Here is a 14,553-nt window from a genome sequence, read left to right as displayed (position 1 = left end):
ATACTATTTTTGAACAGTAGGCTAAATGGTAATTAGCAGCAGGGAACTGTATCAGAATGGCATGTCGATATTGTTTTCGGTACATAGTCAAGCATAAAACACTTTATGAATTAATATCGTACAGAATACGGGCCGATTTGACCAATCTGTTTTGGTGCTGCATAAAAACATGAGCCATAAACCACCACACAAAAACTCAAAAAGGAGATGGACGATGATATCGTCGGGGGTGGGGGGTGTATTTTAATTTTTCGTTATTATATAATTATTTTTCAATATTTTACTTTATTACTTTATTTATCCCTTTGACGCGTACGATCACACGGTGTTTTGAAATCGGCCATCACTAAATAAGTTGTTATTTTGTTTTTTGCCGAACCAAAGGTATTCTCGTCGCTTTATAATATTAATATTGAGCCACTGCACTCACATGAACTGATTTAAATATGTTTTTAGTACCTTTATGGATCTTGACAGAGGAAGTGACATTGCTCCCATGGAGGCCTCACGGAGCCATCGGATTTCAACTAAAATATCTTAATTTGTATTCCGAAGATTAACGAAGGTCTTACGGGTGTGAAACGACATGAGGGTAAGTAATAAATGACATAATTTTCATTTTTGGGTGAACTAACCCTTTAAAAAGTTTGAAAAGTCCTGTCTTACAGATACCACTGAGTGTCAGTGTTTCCACTTCTGCTACATTTGAATGTTGTATGAAACGTGTGTAGTCATGTGGTTTCGAATTTAGCCAACAGATGGCAGTAAATGATCACTTTATAACCTGATCTCGCGTTTTCTCTTTGAGAAAGTATGATCATAGAAATCCAATCGTTACTTTTAGCCAGGCTGTATTATGAATATGGTCCTTCCTTTCTACATTAACTATTGCAAACCATGTCAGGGCGATTCCACATTTTATAAACATTTTATTTTCAACAAGTCATGAAATTGTTTGTTCAGAGCTGTCTTATATTTTTCTCTTTTTTTCCCCTCGATTTTTACACATGAACACTTATGCTCTAGTTTTTGTTTTCTGGTTTGCTCCTAAAATGTAGTATTGTGATAGGCTACTGCTTTGTGGATTTGTGAATGTATGTTATTTTCCTCATTTGTAATTTGCATTGGATATAAGTGTCTGCTAAATTAACAAATATAAATGTTGATTATAAAAGTATGTGGGTATACTTATAAAAGTATGTGGTTACAAGATAGTTCCTTAGGATTGTGTGCGGTATGGCGAAACTTTCTCTTTTTGGCGAAACTGTGATTTTTGTATAGCCTGATCTTTGGTAATTATTGGTGTCACCATCTTTCAACACCAGAGAACTACACTATCTGTAGGGTTTCTTCCCACAAACACATAATTTGTTTTAAAATCACCATGAAATCAAAATGGACAATTCTTGTTTTTTGTTTTTTGTTTTTTGGAAGATTTTATGGGATATTTCAGTATTCATTATAAATGTTTTATTTGTACACATCATTGTTGTTTTTTAATTCATATACCTTCATAATCTTTAATCAAAATAACTTCCCCTCCCTCTTGTAATGACATCTCTTCTCTGATGAAATTTTTACGGGCACGAGGGCGGGACAATCTGTCATTCACATGAAATCACAGTAATAGCACAACCATCCAATCAATTCCCCATGGACCAAATCAGGTCCCGCCATACATTTTTTCTTGTTCGAAAAGCTGTTCCACTCAGATATATGCCACAGTAGAGAAGAAAAGACTATCACAACTTTAGTTTCATGCCAACTTTAATGTATTTTTTTAATAATTTAAAAAGAAAATCTTCAAGCTCTGAAAAGTTTGACAAAAATAAAGGTCAAAAACTATCATTACATTTATCTAAAATTTTCTTATATGTGACCCTGGACTACAAAACCAGTCATAAGTCGCACAGCTATATTTGTAACAATAGCCAACAATACATTATATGAGTCAAAATGATCATTTTTTATTTATGCCAAAAATCCTTAGGATATTAAGTAAAAATCATGTTCCATGAAGATATTTTGTACATTTCCCACTGTAAATATATTAAACATTTATTTTTATGAGTGGATATGCATTGCTAAGGACTTCATTTGGACAACTTCAAAGGCCATTTTCTCAATATTTTGATTTTTTTTCACCCTCAGATTACAAATAGTTTTATCTCGACCAAATATTATATCCTAACAAACCATACATCAATGGAAAGCTTATATATTCAGCTTTCAGATAATGTGTAAATCTCAATTAAAAAAAAAAAAAAAAGACCCTTACTGGATTTGTGATCCAGGGTCACATATAACTTTGAACAAGGGGTGTTTTATTCTCACCTACCTCTGTCTGTCATTATATCAGATTCTGTCTTTCTCTTTCCCCCCACATTATCTGTGTTCTTCTTTATAAATCAGGTCTGATCAATTAATGTAGATATAACAATAGCTGAACTTATTGTATTTTGTGTCTATATCTTCCTTTCCCCATTTCACAGCTTTGATAACCCTGTTTTGATAGTTACTGTCTATTTGCTGTGGGATCTTGATACGTGCCATTCAAATGTGCTCTCACCCATGTCATTTCCTCTTTGGGCCATCTATCACAACAAGTTGCACAAGTGCCTTTTCACTGGTCACTTGCCACTGTTGCTAATGCAAATTGCATTTGCATGAAAACTCTTTGCCTCGTGGGCCCTTCCTGCCCTTGGGAACTGAGGCCGCTGCTGCTGCACGTATCGACAATCAGATTGAACCCTTGCGTCAAAATTACAATATTACAGCCTCTATGAATTGATCTTGTGTAACCGCTAGGTCATCAGTTACTTTATGTATGTCATATTTCCATACCCACACAATCAATTAAAGAAAGTGATGACAGATTTTTAACACAGGAGTTGGAGGAGCTCCAATTCTCTTCTGTTTCCTAAACATGCAAACTTGAGGGAGGCTGATATACAGAGCATATGAATTCAGCAGACCTTATAATTATTCACATACCCAAAGCAGACGTACCTCTATTAGTGACTAAATCAAAATGAACATCAAAACAATATACTAAAAACAAAACATTCATTTACCAGGGCACCGTCATTAGTTTGACAATGTTAACAGTATGGGAAGATTTAATTTCATCCCGAGAGGAGTGCCACTTCACTTGAGACCATTCACTATTTACTTTTGGTCATTGCAAGGTTAAATGAAACTCCATGGAAAAATGTGTCCCTGTAGGCATCTGGGCATAACAGAAATTGTGATAAAACACTGCAAAATAACATAGTCAAATGCAATAGAATGATAATGGTGCGAGGCGCAGCATTTGGCAGATAAGATAAAGAGCTACAGTCTGGACAAATATCTCCCTATAAAAGCAAGCTTTAGTGATTTCAGATAAACCTGACGTCAGTGAGCTTGTATCGAGGAGGTAACATGGAAGAACTTACAAAGCACGCACTCTGGCCAAAGCATTAAACTATTTTTTTCTCTGTCTCTCTCCTTTTACCCTCTTAGTTTATGAGTCAGTGCCATGTAATCCCATGGGTGGTGCAGCAATGTGTAGCTGTGCAGACATTTATGAAAACTTTATTATGGCTTATAAAGCTGAGAACAGGAGCATTGGCGGACAATGACAGTCTTTCTCTCATGTTATCACAGACAGTTTGTGCTAATATGCAGCAAGAATGGCTAGAGTGTATATGTGTTCTCTTGGCCTTTTCAAATATGAATTAAGTCTAAACTTTGGAGAGTCCAAAAGGAGAAATATTACTGTAAATATCTGCAAATAATGCTTTAAATATACAATACTTTGCAAAAGTATTCTCATTTCACTAAATTAGAGATTCCACATCTATTCCCTGTGATATTTTAAAGCTCTTTCAAAGCAAATAATTTTCTTTAAATGTTCTGGCAGTAGATTTGTGCTACACATAAAACTTTGGATCCTTATTCTATATTTTTAGCTTTCGTTTTCCCCTCTATTTTTTCCACATATTCACATGCTGCAGTTTTTGTACGCTAATTTACTGCTTTATGAATGTGTTGTAAATGTATGTAATTGATGACTTGTAATTTGCTTTGGATAAAAGTGTTCTTGTTTACTCATCAGTCATCTTGATAATTTCTAATATTTATAAAATCTTTTAACTGAATAAAGAGCAGGTTTTGAACTATTTACTAGAGGTTTTACACATAAGACTTTAAATTCTGGCTTTCTATCTATCTTGGCTGTCTATTCACATGGTTCTTTTTGAGAAATGGCTTTTTTGGGAACACTCTGTAGAGGCCAGTTTTATGCAGTGCTCTCAGTATGGTGCATCTTTTCTTTATGTAGCTCAAACAGTAGAGCAGGGCACTAGCAAACGCCAAGGTCATGGGTTTGATTCCCAGGGAAAGCAAGAACTGATCAAATGTGTATACTGAATGCAGTGTAACTTTGGATAAAGTCATCTGCCAAATAAATAAATGTAAATGTATTTGTTCTCAGCTCAACTGTGTACATGCTTGAGAAGAGGAATATTCAGTGGTTTCTCTTTTCCTGAATAATGAATTTGGAAAGTATTTTTATAGGTAAATAAAAGGCTTTTAATTGTTAAGGTTTTATCTAGAAAATGATACGAGTTGCTTTATTGATTCACAGAGGACAACTGCAAGACTAATTGTGTCCAGTGTGTATGCCAATATTTTTCATATGCGATTTTGCAAAACAGGGTGTGAATGCTTGGCCTATAGGTACTTAAACACCACATTTTTGTAGTTTTACGTTTTATTTTCATATTTTAAAAATTATTATTATTTTTATTATTGTTAGTAGTAATGTTATTAAACCTGTTTATTGCTAATGTAAATAAAGCTTTTGAATAGTCTTTTGGCTTCACACTATACAACTGACGTCGAGAAATCATTAATATGTAGGTTTGTATTAACATATTCAGCACCTAACTGGCTGTCCTGCAGAGAGCAAGAGAGCAAAAGAGAGAGAGAGAGAGAGAGAGAGGCTTGACTGAGAGCTGACCGTGTTTTCTACAGGAAACAAATCAGAGAGAGAGAGTGTGAGAGAGTGAGTGAAAATGCTGTTGTAACCGCTGTGTTTCGTCGCGGTTTTGTGAGTGTTTTCCTGGAAGCGGTCGCTTAGCGAATCACGCCAATCTGGAGACCCGTTTGTTTAGACCCGGGAATCTAAGCTAAAGGTGTTTATTTTGTGTTTTTGGAGGCGTGAGGCTCGAGACTTCGCGCAGAATGACCGTTGACTGGCCCGATCTGCTTATCGTTCGCGGGCATTAGGTAAGATCACTTATTTACACCGATCATGGCTAAAAGAAAAGCAGGTAGCATAACGTTTCTTTTGGGCACTCACAAACAATAAGACGTGTTCTAGCTTAATTTTAGTCCGTTAACTCGCCCACATAATGTCTAAATCTGATTAAACCAAGCGAATTCAACCTAAAGACGTCCGAGAGCTTGATATTGTACTTGTTCTTAGGTTGAAGGAACTATCACTACCTCCGTTTGCTGGCGAAACAAACACAACGCATTTGCCTTCGAGGGTCTTTTGGTTCCAAAGGAAGAGAATAATGGCATTGCTGGCAGCTCGAATGCTTGTGCTGGGCTTGTGGATAGGGGGGCAGTCAGCCACTGCAGGAGAGGGACAGTCCACTCCGGCCACATGCTCTCCGCTGTGCCGCTGCGATGAGGACGGAGGAGCGGACTGCTCTGGACGAGGACTGACCACCGTTCCCACCGGCCTCAGCGCTTTCACATATTACCTGTAAGTCACTACAGTAACGTTTAACAATCAAGTGCATGCTGGGAACAAGTGTATACTGTATGTGTAGAGCTAGACGTGTTTGGCCCCCATCTAAAAAGTCTATATTGCACGTTACTGTATTCCATGCAGTTACGTAAATTAACCGTAACATGTCTAAAACAAGTCTAAAATTGTTTTCAGACGTCAAGTGGGTAAGATCATTGATCATGTAGTATCAAACCATGATAACCTATCCTGTGACTCAGAAACACACCTGTACACACTCACTTTTATTCACAGCATAGTAGTTAGCAGTACCAATATTCAAGATTAAGGATGGAAAAATCCAAATTAAGTAGTTTTGATGGACATGACTGGCAGTAAGTATTATTACATTTAGCTAAATTTCTTCTGCATAACGTAAATGTAAGTCTGTTTTCAGATTGAAATTCACTGGAGAGATTTTTAGCTTTGTAGCTCAAAGTCCATCTTGGGCCACTTTTGGGTACTTTGTGTGAGTGTAGCAAACTAAATGCCATATGACCCATGCGGGTAATATAGAGAGGGCTGCTCATCCATTATTGAATGCAGACAGCTTTTAAAACCTTACCAGCCTGCTTTTAAACCCATGCAGCATAAAAAGGTAGATTTTGAGCCAGTTATTTATACATTGAGGTGAGTTGGGGTGCTTTTCTATGAATAGGACTTTCCACAAATGTCTTTCGAAGTACTGCTGATTTTATTGCAGGGCATAACAGAGAGTAGTATTTATTTTTTTTTAACAGTTACATTTTCTTCATATTTGAATTGTATGTTGAGTCACTGATAATCTAGGAGCCCTCCCACATTAAAAGACGCAAGTAATTAAAGAATAAGTAGCTATACTGTCAAACAGTAACATTTACCATTACTGACTAAAGGCCCGTTCACACCAAGAGCTATAACTAGAGAGAACTATATTAGTGTCCACACCAACGCACGATAGCATTCTTTTTATTATAAGCGCAATCTTCATTTATGCTGTCTTTATTATGTCGCTTTGAATGTTCAAGCTCTTTAAAGTTGTTTGGATTCTGATTGGCTCTCAATGAATTTATTGTTCATAACCGGTTGACTTTGAGAACTTTTTCTGTTTTTCTGTCTGTTAATACAAAAATACTGGTTTATTGCTGGGCTGAGCCAGAGCCCACTGTCTGTGGCACGTGCAAATCACGTCCCTCACCTCATTAGACTTTACCAGCATTTATTGTGCTTTCACTCTGTTGTAATTAAGTGTGTTACATTTCTGCCAAATTGTTTAGAAGCACATCTGGAGGCGAATGTTTATTCTGCTGCTCTCTTGGAGCCCATACATTTTGAAAACAGCTTGACCAGGTTCTCGAAATATCTCTGCCAAGCTGCAGCGTGTAACCCAACGCCAAGCTAAGTCCAGTCTGGAGAAGCGATAAAGCCAGAAATAAAGCCATAGAGTTAACGCTAGCTGCGTCAGTGGCCATCTTAGATATCAGTGAATTATATGCAAATGGGGGGGGGGATGCTAACTCCCCTGATTGGACATCTGGTTAGGCAGTCTTATTATAAACAACAGCATGTTTCGATGTTTCTTTAACAATATGAACCAATTTACCAACAAGTCAAATTATATTGTTGAACTAGGGGGAACTCAGGTAGGCTAAATTGGGACACTTTTCGCAATTGAGAAGACTCATTTTTATATATATATATATACAGCTATGGAAAAAATTAAGAGACCACTCCAAGTTCAGAAATCAATGTTAAGTGGTGTCTTAATTTTTTCCATAGCTGTATATATATATATATATATATATATATATATATATATATATATAATATATATAATTCAGCCTGGAATTAATATTCTCCCTATCTATTTTATAAGTGCATGTTATACATTTCTGCAAACTATTTATCCATGTACATGTTTCACTTTCAAAATTATATTAAAATGAATAATTATCTTTAAAAATCTGACGAATGCCAGACTTCTCTAAATATTTAGTCCATTTAAACACCATCTTTTCACAAACATGTAGAAGCTCACCTTTACTTTTGAGTGCAGCGACCACATTTCAACATCCATTTAGCAACCGTTGGATAGATCCTAGTCTCTGTTCTATATTTTTTCTTTTTCAACAATCCGTCACATTTGGATATAAGTCACAATACGGAAGAAAAGATCTGTTGCTACTTCCACTTCATTATGATTTTAAAGACTATAAGTATAATGTGTGTGAAAAGTGTCTATATTTAAACAGTTTGTTTTTTAGCATGGTCCAGTTTTTGATAGGATCAAAATCAATCCGCAAGTGATGATGAGCAGATGATGGGACATCTATCATTCAGTCTGTGTGGTAATAGTCATAAGCTGTGAAATGCGCTGCCACCGCTCCAGCCGCATTGCTGCATCCGGCTGTGGCGGTCTGCTGCACGCTTTACTGCATTTCTGGTATTTATTTATGTAATTGATAATAGTAGGGCAGTTCTCTCTACCCGTACTCTGGGTTGCCTTCAGCTGTCGCCACACTGTCTCTCCCCGCAGAGAAGAACAGAACTGGAGAATTAGTTAGAGGAAGGACAATAGAGGGAGGGAGTTGAAGTTGAAAACTGGTAAAGTGACAAAGAAAAATATGTTGGAGTATGTCAGGATTCGGAGGGTCCGAAAAAAAAAAAGGGAGGGAAACAAGTTTAAATGTGTGAGAGAGAGTGGGCACAATCTGGTTGAACATTATTCCCTAGTCTAGATAGCAGCCCTCGGTCTTGTGGGGTTAATATAGTTTGCCTACTTCAACAGGTGGTTGCGCAATACTCCAGGTTAATCATACTCTGTTTAGGCGGAGTATCGGAGCAGGGTGAGTGAGAGACTTAGCACCGGCTTAAGAAACAAATATACACTGTAGTATCGCTCCACATCAGGGAAACTTTGACCTTGACTGAGCTGTATAGACGGATGTAACTATATACTTAACTCCAAATGCCAAGTGGTTCATAGCATATTACAGTGTGATTTGGCCTTGATAGTGTTTTAACAGTAAAAAAATTTGTCTGTTTTGTTGTATTGATAAGTGCTTTTTTGCTGGGGGCTTTGTGGGGTGATATGCTTAACTCATATAAGTATTTTAGAATTTTTTTTCTTGTTTCAATTTCAAATGTCTTACATAGTTTTTTTTTTTTTTTTTTGTGGTCCCACTTTATATTAGTGGCCTTAACTACTATATACTTACATTTAAATTAATCATTTGATACAGTGCACTTATTGTGTACATACAATGCACTTATATTTTAAAAAACACCTGCATGTAATTACATCTGTAATTAATTTCTGTAATTACATTTATAATTACACTGTTGACCCCTTCCTTACACCTTACCCCTACCCTTAAACCTACCCATACCACCAAACCTGTCCCTAACCTTACCCGTATCCCACCTCAATAGTAGCAAAAGTGTTTTGCAATTCAATATGAACCCAATAAGTACATTGTACTTATTTTTGATACATAGTAGTTAAGGCCACCTAATATAAAGTGGGACCTTTTTTGTTAATTGTTTTATTTTTGTTATACACTTTATAGCAGTGAAGACAGCCTTTCTTCTCACATGGCAAATTCTTTTTTTCTAACCTACTTGTCTTGTTCTTATCTAGTAAGTTTAACAAATGTCTTTTTTTGTTACAATTCAATTGTATGTCCTTCATAGTCAAGTGTGTGACTCCTTTATTTTTGACCCATGCTACTTTTCAATCTACATTGCCTCTTTTTTTGGTGTCCCCTCACTGGCTGCAAGAATTTCCCTTGTGTATATATGTGTGTGTGCGCTGGCTTAGTGCAGTGGGGATATCCCCCCTTAACCGTCTGTCCACACGCCATTAGCCCACTCTTGTCTCAGCCTCAGTAAAGCCCTTCAGCATTGAGGAGCTGGAATGTGCCTTTGTGTCCCATTAACAAAACAGAGACGCCATGTTCTTTTCCATCTTAAAGGCTGTGGGAAGGGTTGCACGTCTACAAGCTCAGTCAGATGGAACCGGCAGCACCATTTTTCCACACCTTTCCCTGACTGAATGTATAGAGCGATTAGCGTTCACGTTCACATTCACGTCTGAAGACAATACCGTTTCTGTGCAGTCAGGTGGTACGTGGCAGAAAATGACAGGTTGGGTAATGCACTTTTAATGGTGTTTGAGAGTGAATTAGAGGAGTGAAAGTTTGTCATTGCTTTGTCAGATTTTTTGAGCAGGCCACCAGGGAGGGGCACACACTTTTTAGTCTGTCAGATAAAATGACTAGGGTGAAAACTGTGGATTAGCTGAACTTTTGAGTTTCAACGTTTCACCTGAAGATGGTTTGTACGCCTCAGTGCTGCACAAATGATTTACAGCTTTAACTGATGTTATGAGGTGAATTGGGATGGTTCAGGATAAAGGTTGTTTTATGTACATGAGCACAGGCAGCCTTCAGTCATACCTGCGCACACACACACACACACACACACACACAAACACACACAGGTCATGAGAAGAGCTCTGGAGGAGAAGAGGGCCCTCTGTGTTCAGCGTTCTGGCAAAGACTCTCTCAGCCGTTAAAGGTGAAGCCTCATGAATGTCTGTGACCGCATTTTTTCAAGAACAACTTTGAGTCCCAAACACTGAAGGTAATACAAAAAAAAAATCTATGGTTGGAAACAAAGGGTTTTTTTTTTTTTGTTTTTTTTTTAATTCAGAACTTTTTTTTTCTAAAGGGCTATACGGAGAATTCAGAAACCTGTATTATTAGTGACACTAGTGGCTGTTAAGTGAGCTGCAGCCAGCAACTTACTGCTCAAGCTCGCACTCTACACATGTAACATAATGCCCCGATATGCTGAACTCACAGCAAAGTTCTTTGCTTAGGGTTAAATTAAGTTAGAGCAACGTTTAGATGAATATGTAAATAGGTGCTGCATGCTTTCCTCTCTGTAACAAAATAAACACATAAGAAAAATGACTGCAGTTAGAAAGCAGCAGTTAAGAAAGCATCTGATCATAGCGATGTGGATATGTTTGCTCAAGCTCTGCAGTTCACCAGCATCATGTCGACAGTTATGATAGTTTGAATATAAAGTATATTTGAGACTATTGACTATATCTGACAATTTGAGACTATAGTCTGAATTAAAAAAATTGACATTACAGTACAGAATAGCTCTTTTGGCAGTGCATTGTTTAAGCATTAATTTCATGTGTCAGAATGGAAGAAGAGCGTGCATAAACATCACATCCTTTTGATTTTGAGTCTACAGCCTTTTAATGGATGACCTAGGAAGTCGGGGAAGGTTTAGTTTTTTTAATTTTCGGTACAAGCTGTTCACACGTTAATTAAAAATTAAAAAGGAATTAATACATGAATTCTTACAAATAGCCTCTTTTAAGTAATACAGAACCATTTATGGTTGTCAAACATACTAAAATACTATGACAGAGTTTCATGTGCTACATGTTAATAGGCACCACAACACCGCTCTTGAATCTGCAGCATGAATAATGTATTCATATTATAGAATAAATTACTCTTATTAACAAGCTCTTTTTAGTGAATCAAAATCATACAGCGCAACCATATAGTCTGATTCCTGAGCAAATCACTCTAACGAATTGGTTCTTTTTAGTGAAACAAACACATACAGCTTACAACTTGAACTTACAATGCGACTTAAATCAGTTTAGTTACTGTCTGGTTCCTCATATGACATTGTGTAGTTAAAGATGCACATTATGAAGTTTGTCAGTAGAGTTTTATAAATATTTAAGTCCCCCATAGTCAATAATTGTATCCCTTAAAACTCATCTTTGATCACCAAATTACATATTTAAACGTTTTGTCTTGTGAAAAAAAAAAAAAAGCCTTAATGCCTTAAAATAGCTTGAATGTAACTCTACACCCTTGCCTTATTTAATATACATGGTTCTATGAATATGATAATTAGCCCCGCCTCCACTCACTCACATGATCTCAGACGAGATCCACTCGGTGAACTTACTGAGGTAAACGCTGAACAATGGTAGCGCTTTTTACAACGTCAGACACATAACGCTAATTAATATGATTAGTGTTTTGCTTGACTACATTATCAAACAGCTAATGATGTGTTGCTAATGTTACACAAACCATGTTCACATTCACGAGTTAGACAGCTGCCTTCTAACAGTAAGTATCCTTAGAAACGCTTTAAACAGCTCAGAACATCAGTGGAGAAAGGCATATAGTTCATCATAACATCGTAATATGCATCATACACCCGCCATCTTTTGAGACTCCCTTGCACGGTGAGTTAATGATAAGCTAAAGCCTGCCGGCACGTTGACGTGATTGGTTACAAGGTAGTTTGTGACGTCAGAAATACCAGCAATTTCAAACTTTGAGACTGTCTTTGATTTACTGCAGTTTTAAAGAGAAAATACTCAGCAATGGTGTTGCCTTATGAATTTGCAGCACATGGTTTGTCTTAAAGCATGTTAAAAACACCAGATAGACATATCAACAACATTGAAAACTTGATTTTCACCACAGGGGGACTTTAATGACATTTTTGTTTGGTACTGTTGGCCAAATATTGGATTAAATTAAATCTGCCTCAAAGTCATTAAAAAGATGACACCTTTTACAAGACTTGTTGTAAGTTTGTAAAATACTGTTTTTAGAAATGTTATCCTTGAATATCTCATAATTTGTAAATAGAATCATTTTTATTTTCCCCAAAAAATAAACAAAACTTTACTTTGAACCTAAACCTTTAACAGGAATTTGATTCGCATCCCTAATAAAAATCACTTTTTTATCTTTCCTTTTAAGGTTCCTTGTTTACTTTCTCTCCCTCTTTGTACTTTTTCTATTTTTGATGAGCATAAACGAACGCTCATGATGATTAGAGAGACACGTAAGAGCTTTTCTCTCACTCAGAAATGATGGTTGTGGGACAAAGAGGGAGACTGTTAGGCTGCCAGAACTTCTTAAAGCATTGCAAGTGTTTATGTATGCAGCTTTCAGACCTTGAATCAAGCCTTGTTGGCCATGCCCTTGTCCTGTGGACTTCGTCCCATGTGGAGAAAATATCTACCAAATGTCCGTTCTGCTGTGAAGGAACTGTGAGGACCGGATTAGTGGACTGACAAGTAGTCCCCAGTAGGAGTCCGACCGGAGATGAGCTCTAATCCAAGGTTTGCGTGTGTTGTGTTCTCTCGTGGTTAGGCTCCTTGAGAAGTGTCCAGCAGCTGAAGAAGTGCGGATGTCTTCTCTGTCCAGCTCTTCCAGTAAGGAGTGTTTAACATGGCACCTCTCCTTCTAGCTGAACGTTTGTACTTGTGTGGTCCTACACAGTGCCACTTGGCTGGCATTTCCTCCCTGCCCGTGTGTGCGACCCCTGGTGACCTCGAGTCGCAGGGTCCGTCATCACTCCACAGCCGCACACTTCCTGACCTGGAGATGACCCCCCTGGGTCCCCCGCATCTGTCCACACGCTGCCCTGCCAACAGTTTGTGTGTGTTTATGAGTGTGAGAGAGACAGAAAAGCAGAACGTGTTGAATTTATTTAAACTGAGCTGATGATACATTATGTCTAGAGGCCAGTAAAATAAACAGTTATTACCAGTTCATCATTTTCTTCCTCATTTCGGAAACCTCTGCTGTCTCCTCGTCTGGTTGGCATGTCATATTTAAGCCAGTCATGCTTCATTTTGCATTGCTATTTTTAAGAGTTTGCAATATTTTGTGTGTGTGTGTGTGTGTGTGTGTGAGAGACAGAGAGAGAGAGAGAGACAGAGTGAGTCACATCAGGACTGAAAGTTTAAAACATGAGGTACGTTCACATTGAAAACGATTTACAGTGACAAAACAACCATTATTTTGTATTAGATTTAAGGTGACAATGTAATGGCACACAACCACATGGAAGGAGATATGAGCTAGGTTAGGAAAGAGGTGTATATTACTGTAAAAATCTATGATAATTACACACAGAAAAGATCTTCCTTCACTCAAAGACAAGGGTTTAATTGGACTGCATTCAAGTGAGAAACTATGGGCACAGTTGATTTACTGATTACCTTATGAGATGAGCAGAAAAATAAAATAAGTACTACGGTTAAAAGGTTTAGGGTCAGTACAATGTTTTTTTCTTTCTCACCAAGGCTGCATTTATTTGATTAAAAAAACAAAACAAACAACAACAACAACTCTATTTTAAAGGTCCCGTTTTTCATGGTTTTTTGAAGCTTTGATTGTGTTTATAGTGTGCAATATAACATGTGTTCATGTTTCGCGTTTAAAAAAACACAGTATTTTTCACATAATTTACTTATCTGTATACCGCTGTTTCCACTGTCATAAAAACGGGCCGATGACTTCCTTGTTCTATGAAGTCCCTCCTTCAGAAATACGTAACGAGTTCTGATTGTGCCAGCGGTTCCTGTGTTGTGATTCAACAGCTCTGAGCGCACCCAGAGCCATAGAGAGAGCGGATCTTGCCCGGAAAGGTCACGCCTCTTACCATAACGTGGAGATGCACGCGCTCAGTGTTATTGTAAACATGTCTTTAATTTTACCATATCAATTTGAGCCGGAATCAGACCCGGTGATTGGACTGCGGGATGAAAATAACAGAGTTTCAACGACATGGCGACAAACACACTCTACAAACGCAACTCTTGTGTATTCCTGTGGGCGGAGGTTAGTCAAAAAACTGTTTTAGTGACGTCATTAAAGAAGGAAGTAGAGGGATGTAGTCCAAACTGGCCGTTCGATGTAGGCGACTTCTGTTAAATAAAA

At 37.5% G+C, this 14,553-nt stretch overlaps 1 protein-coding gene across 2 annotated transcripts in view; it reads left to right on the top strand.

Annotated features, from left to right (window-relative positions):
- Window positions 1-507: 507 nt before the first annotated feature.
- The window catches only part of lgr4 (leucine-rich repeat containing G protein-coupled receptor 4), a 71,023-nt gene continuing 56,977 nt past the window's right edge, over window positions 508-14,553 (top strand). The window contains exons 1-2 of one of the 2 annotated variants that reach the window (XM_067399474.1): window positions 5,043-5,274; window positions 5,474-5,758. In XM_067399474.1, the coding sequence (XP_067255575.1) occupies window positions 5,565-5,758 (194 nt within the window). In that variant the 5' untranslated portion in view covers window positions 5,043-5,274; window positions 5,474-5,564. Of the gene's footprint in view, window positions 593-5,042; window positions 5,275-5,473; window positions 5,759-14,553 lie in introns of those variants that run through there. The other variant, XM_067399475.1, reaches the window with a different exon arrangement.

Source organism: Chanodichthys erythropterus, chromosome 11 (genome assembly GCF_024489055.1).
Source record: "Chanodichthys erythropterus isolate Z2021 chromosome 11, ASM2448905v1, whole genome shotgun sequence".
In the NCBI taxonomy this organism is placed as follows: domain Eukaryota; kingdom Metazoa; phylum Chordata; class Actinopteri; order Cypriniformes; family Xenocyprididae; genus Chanodichthys; species Chanodichthys erythropterus.
Note: the sequence above shows the minus strand (reverse complement) of the source record. Positions and strands in the feature narration are given on the sequence as shown.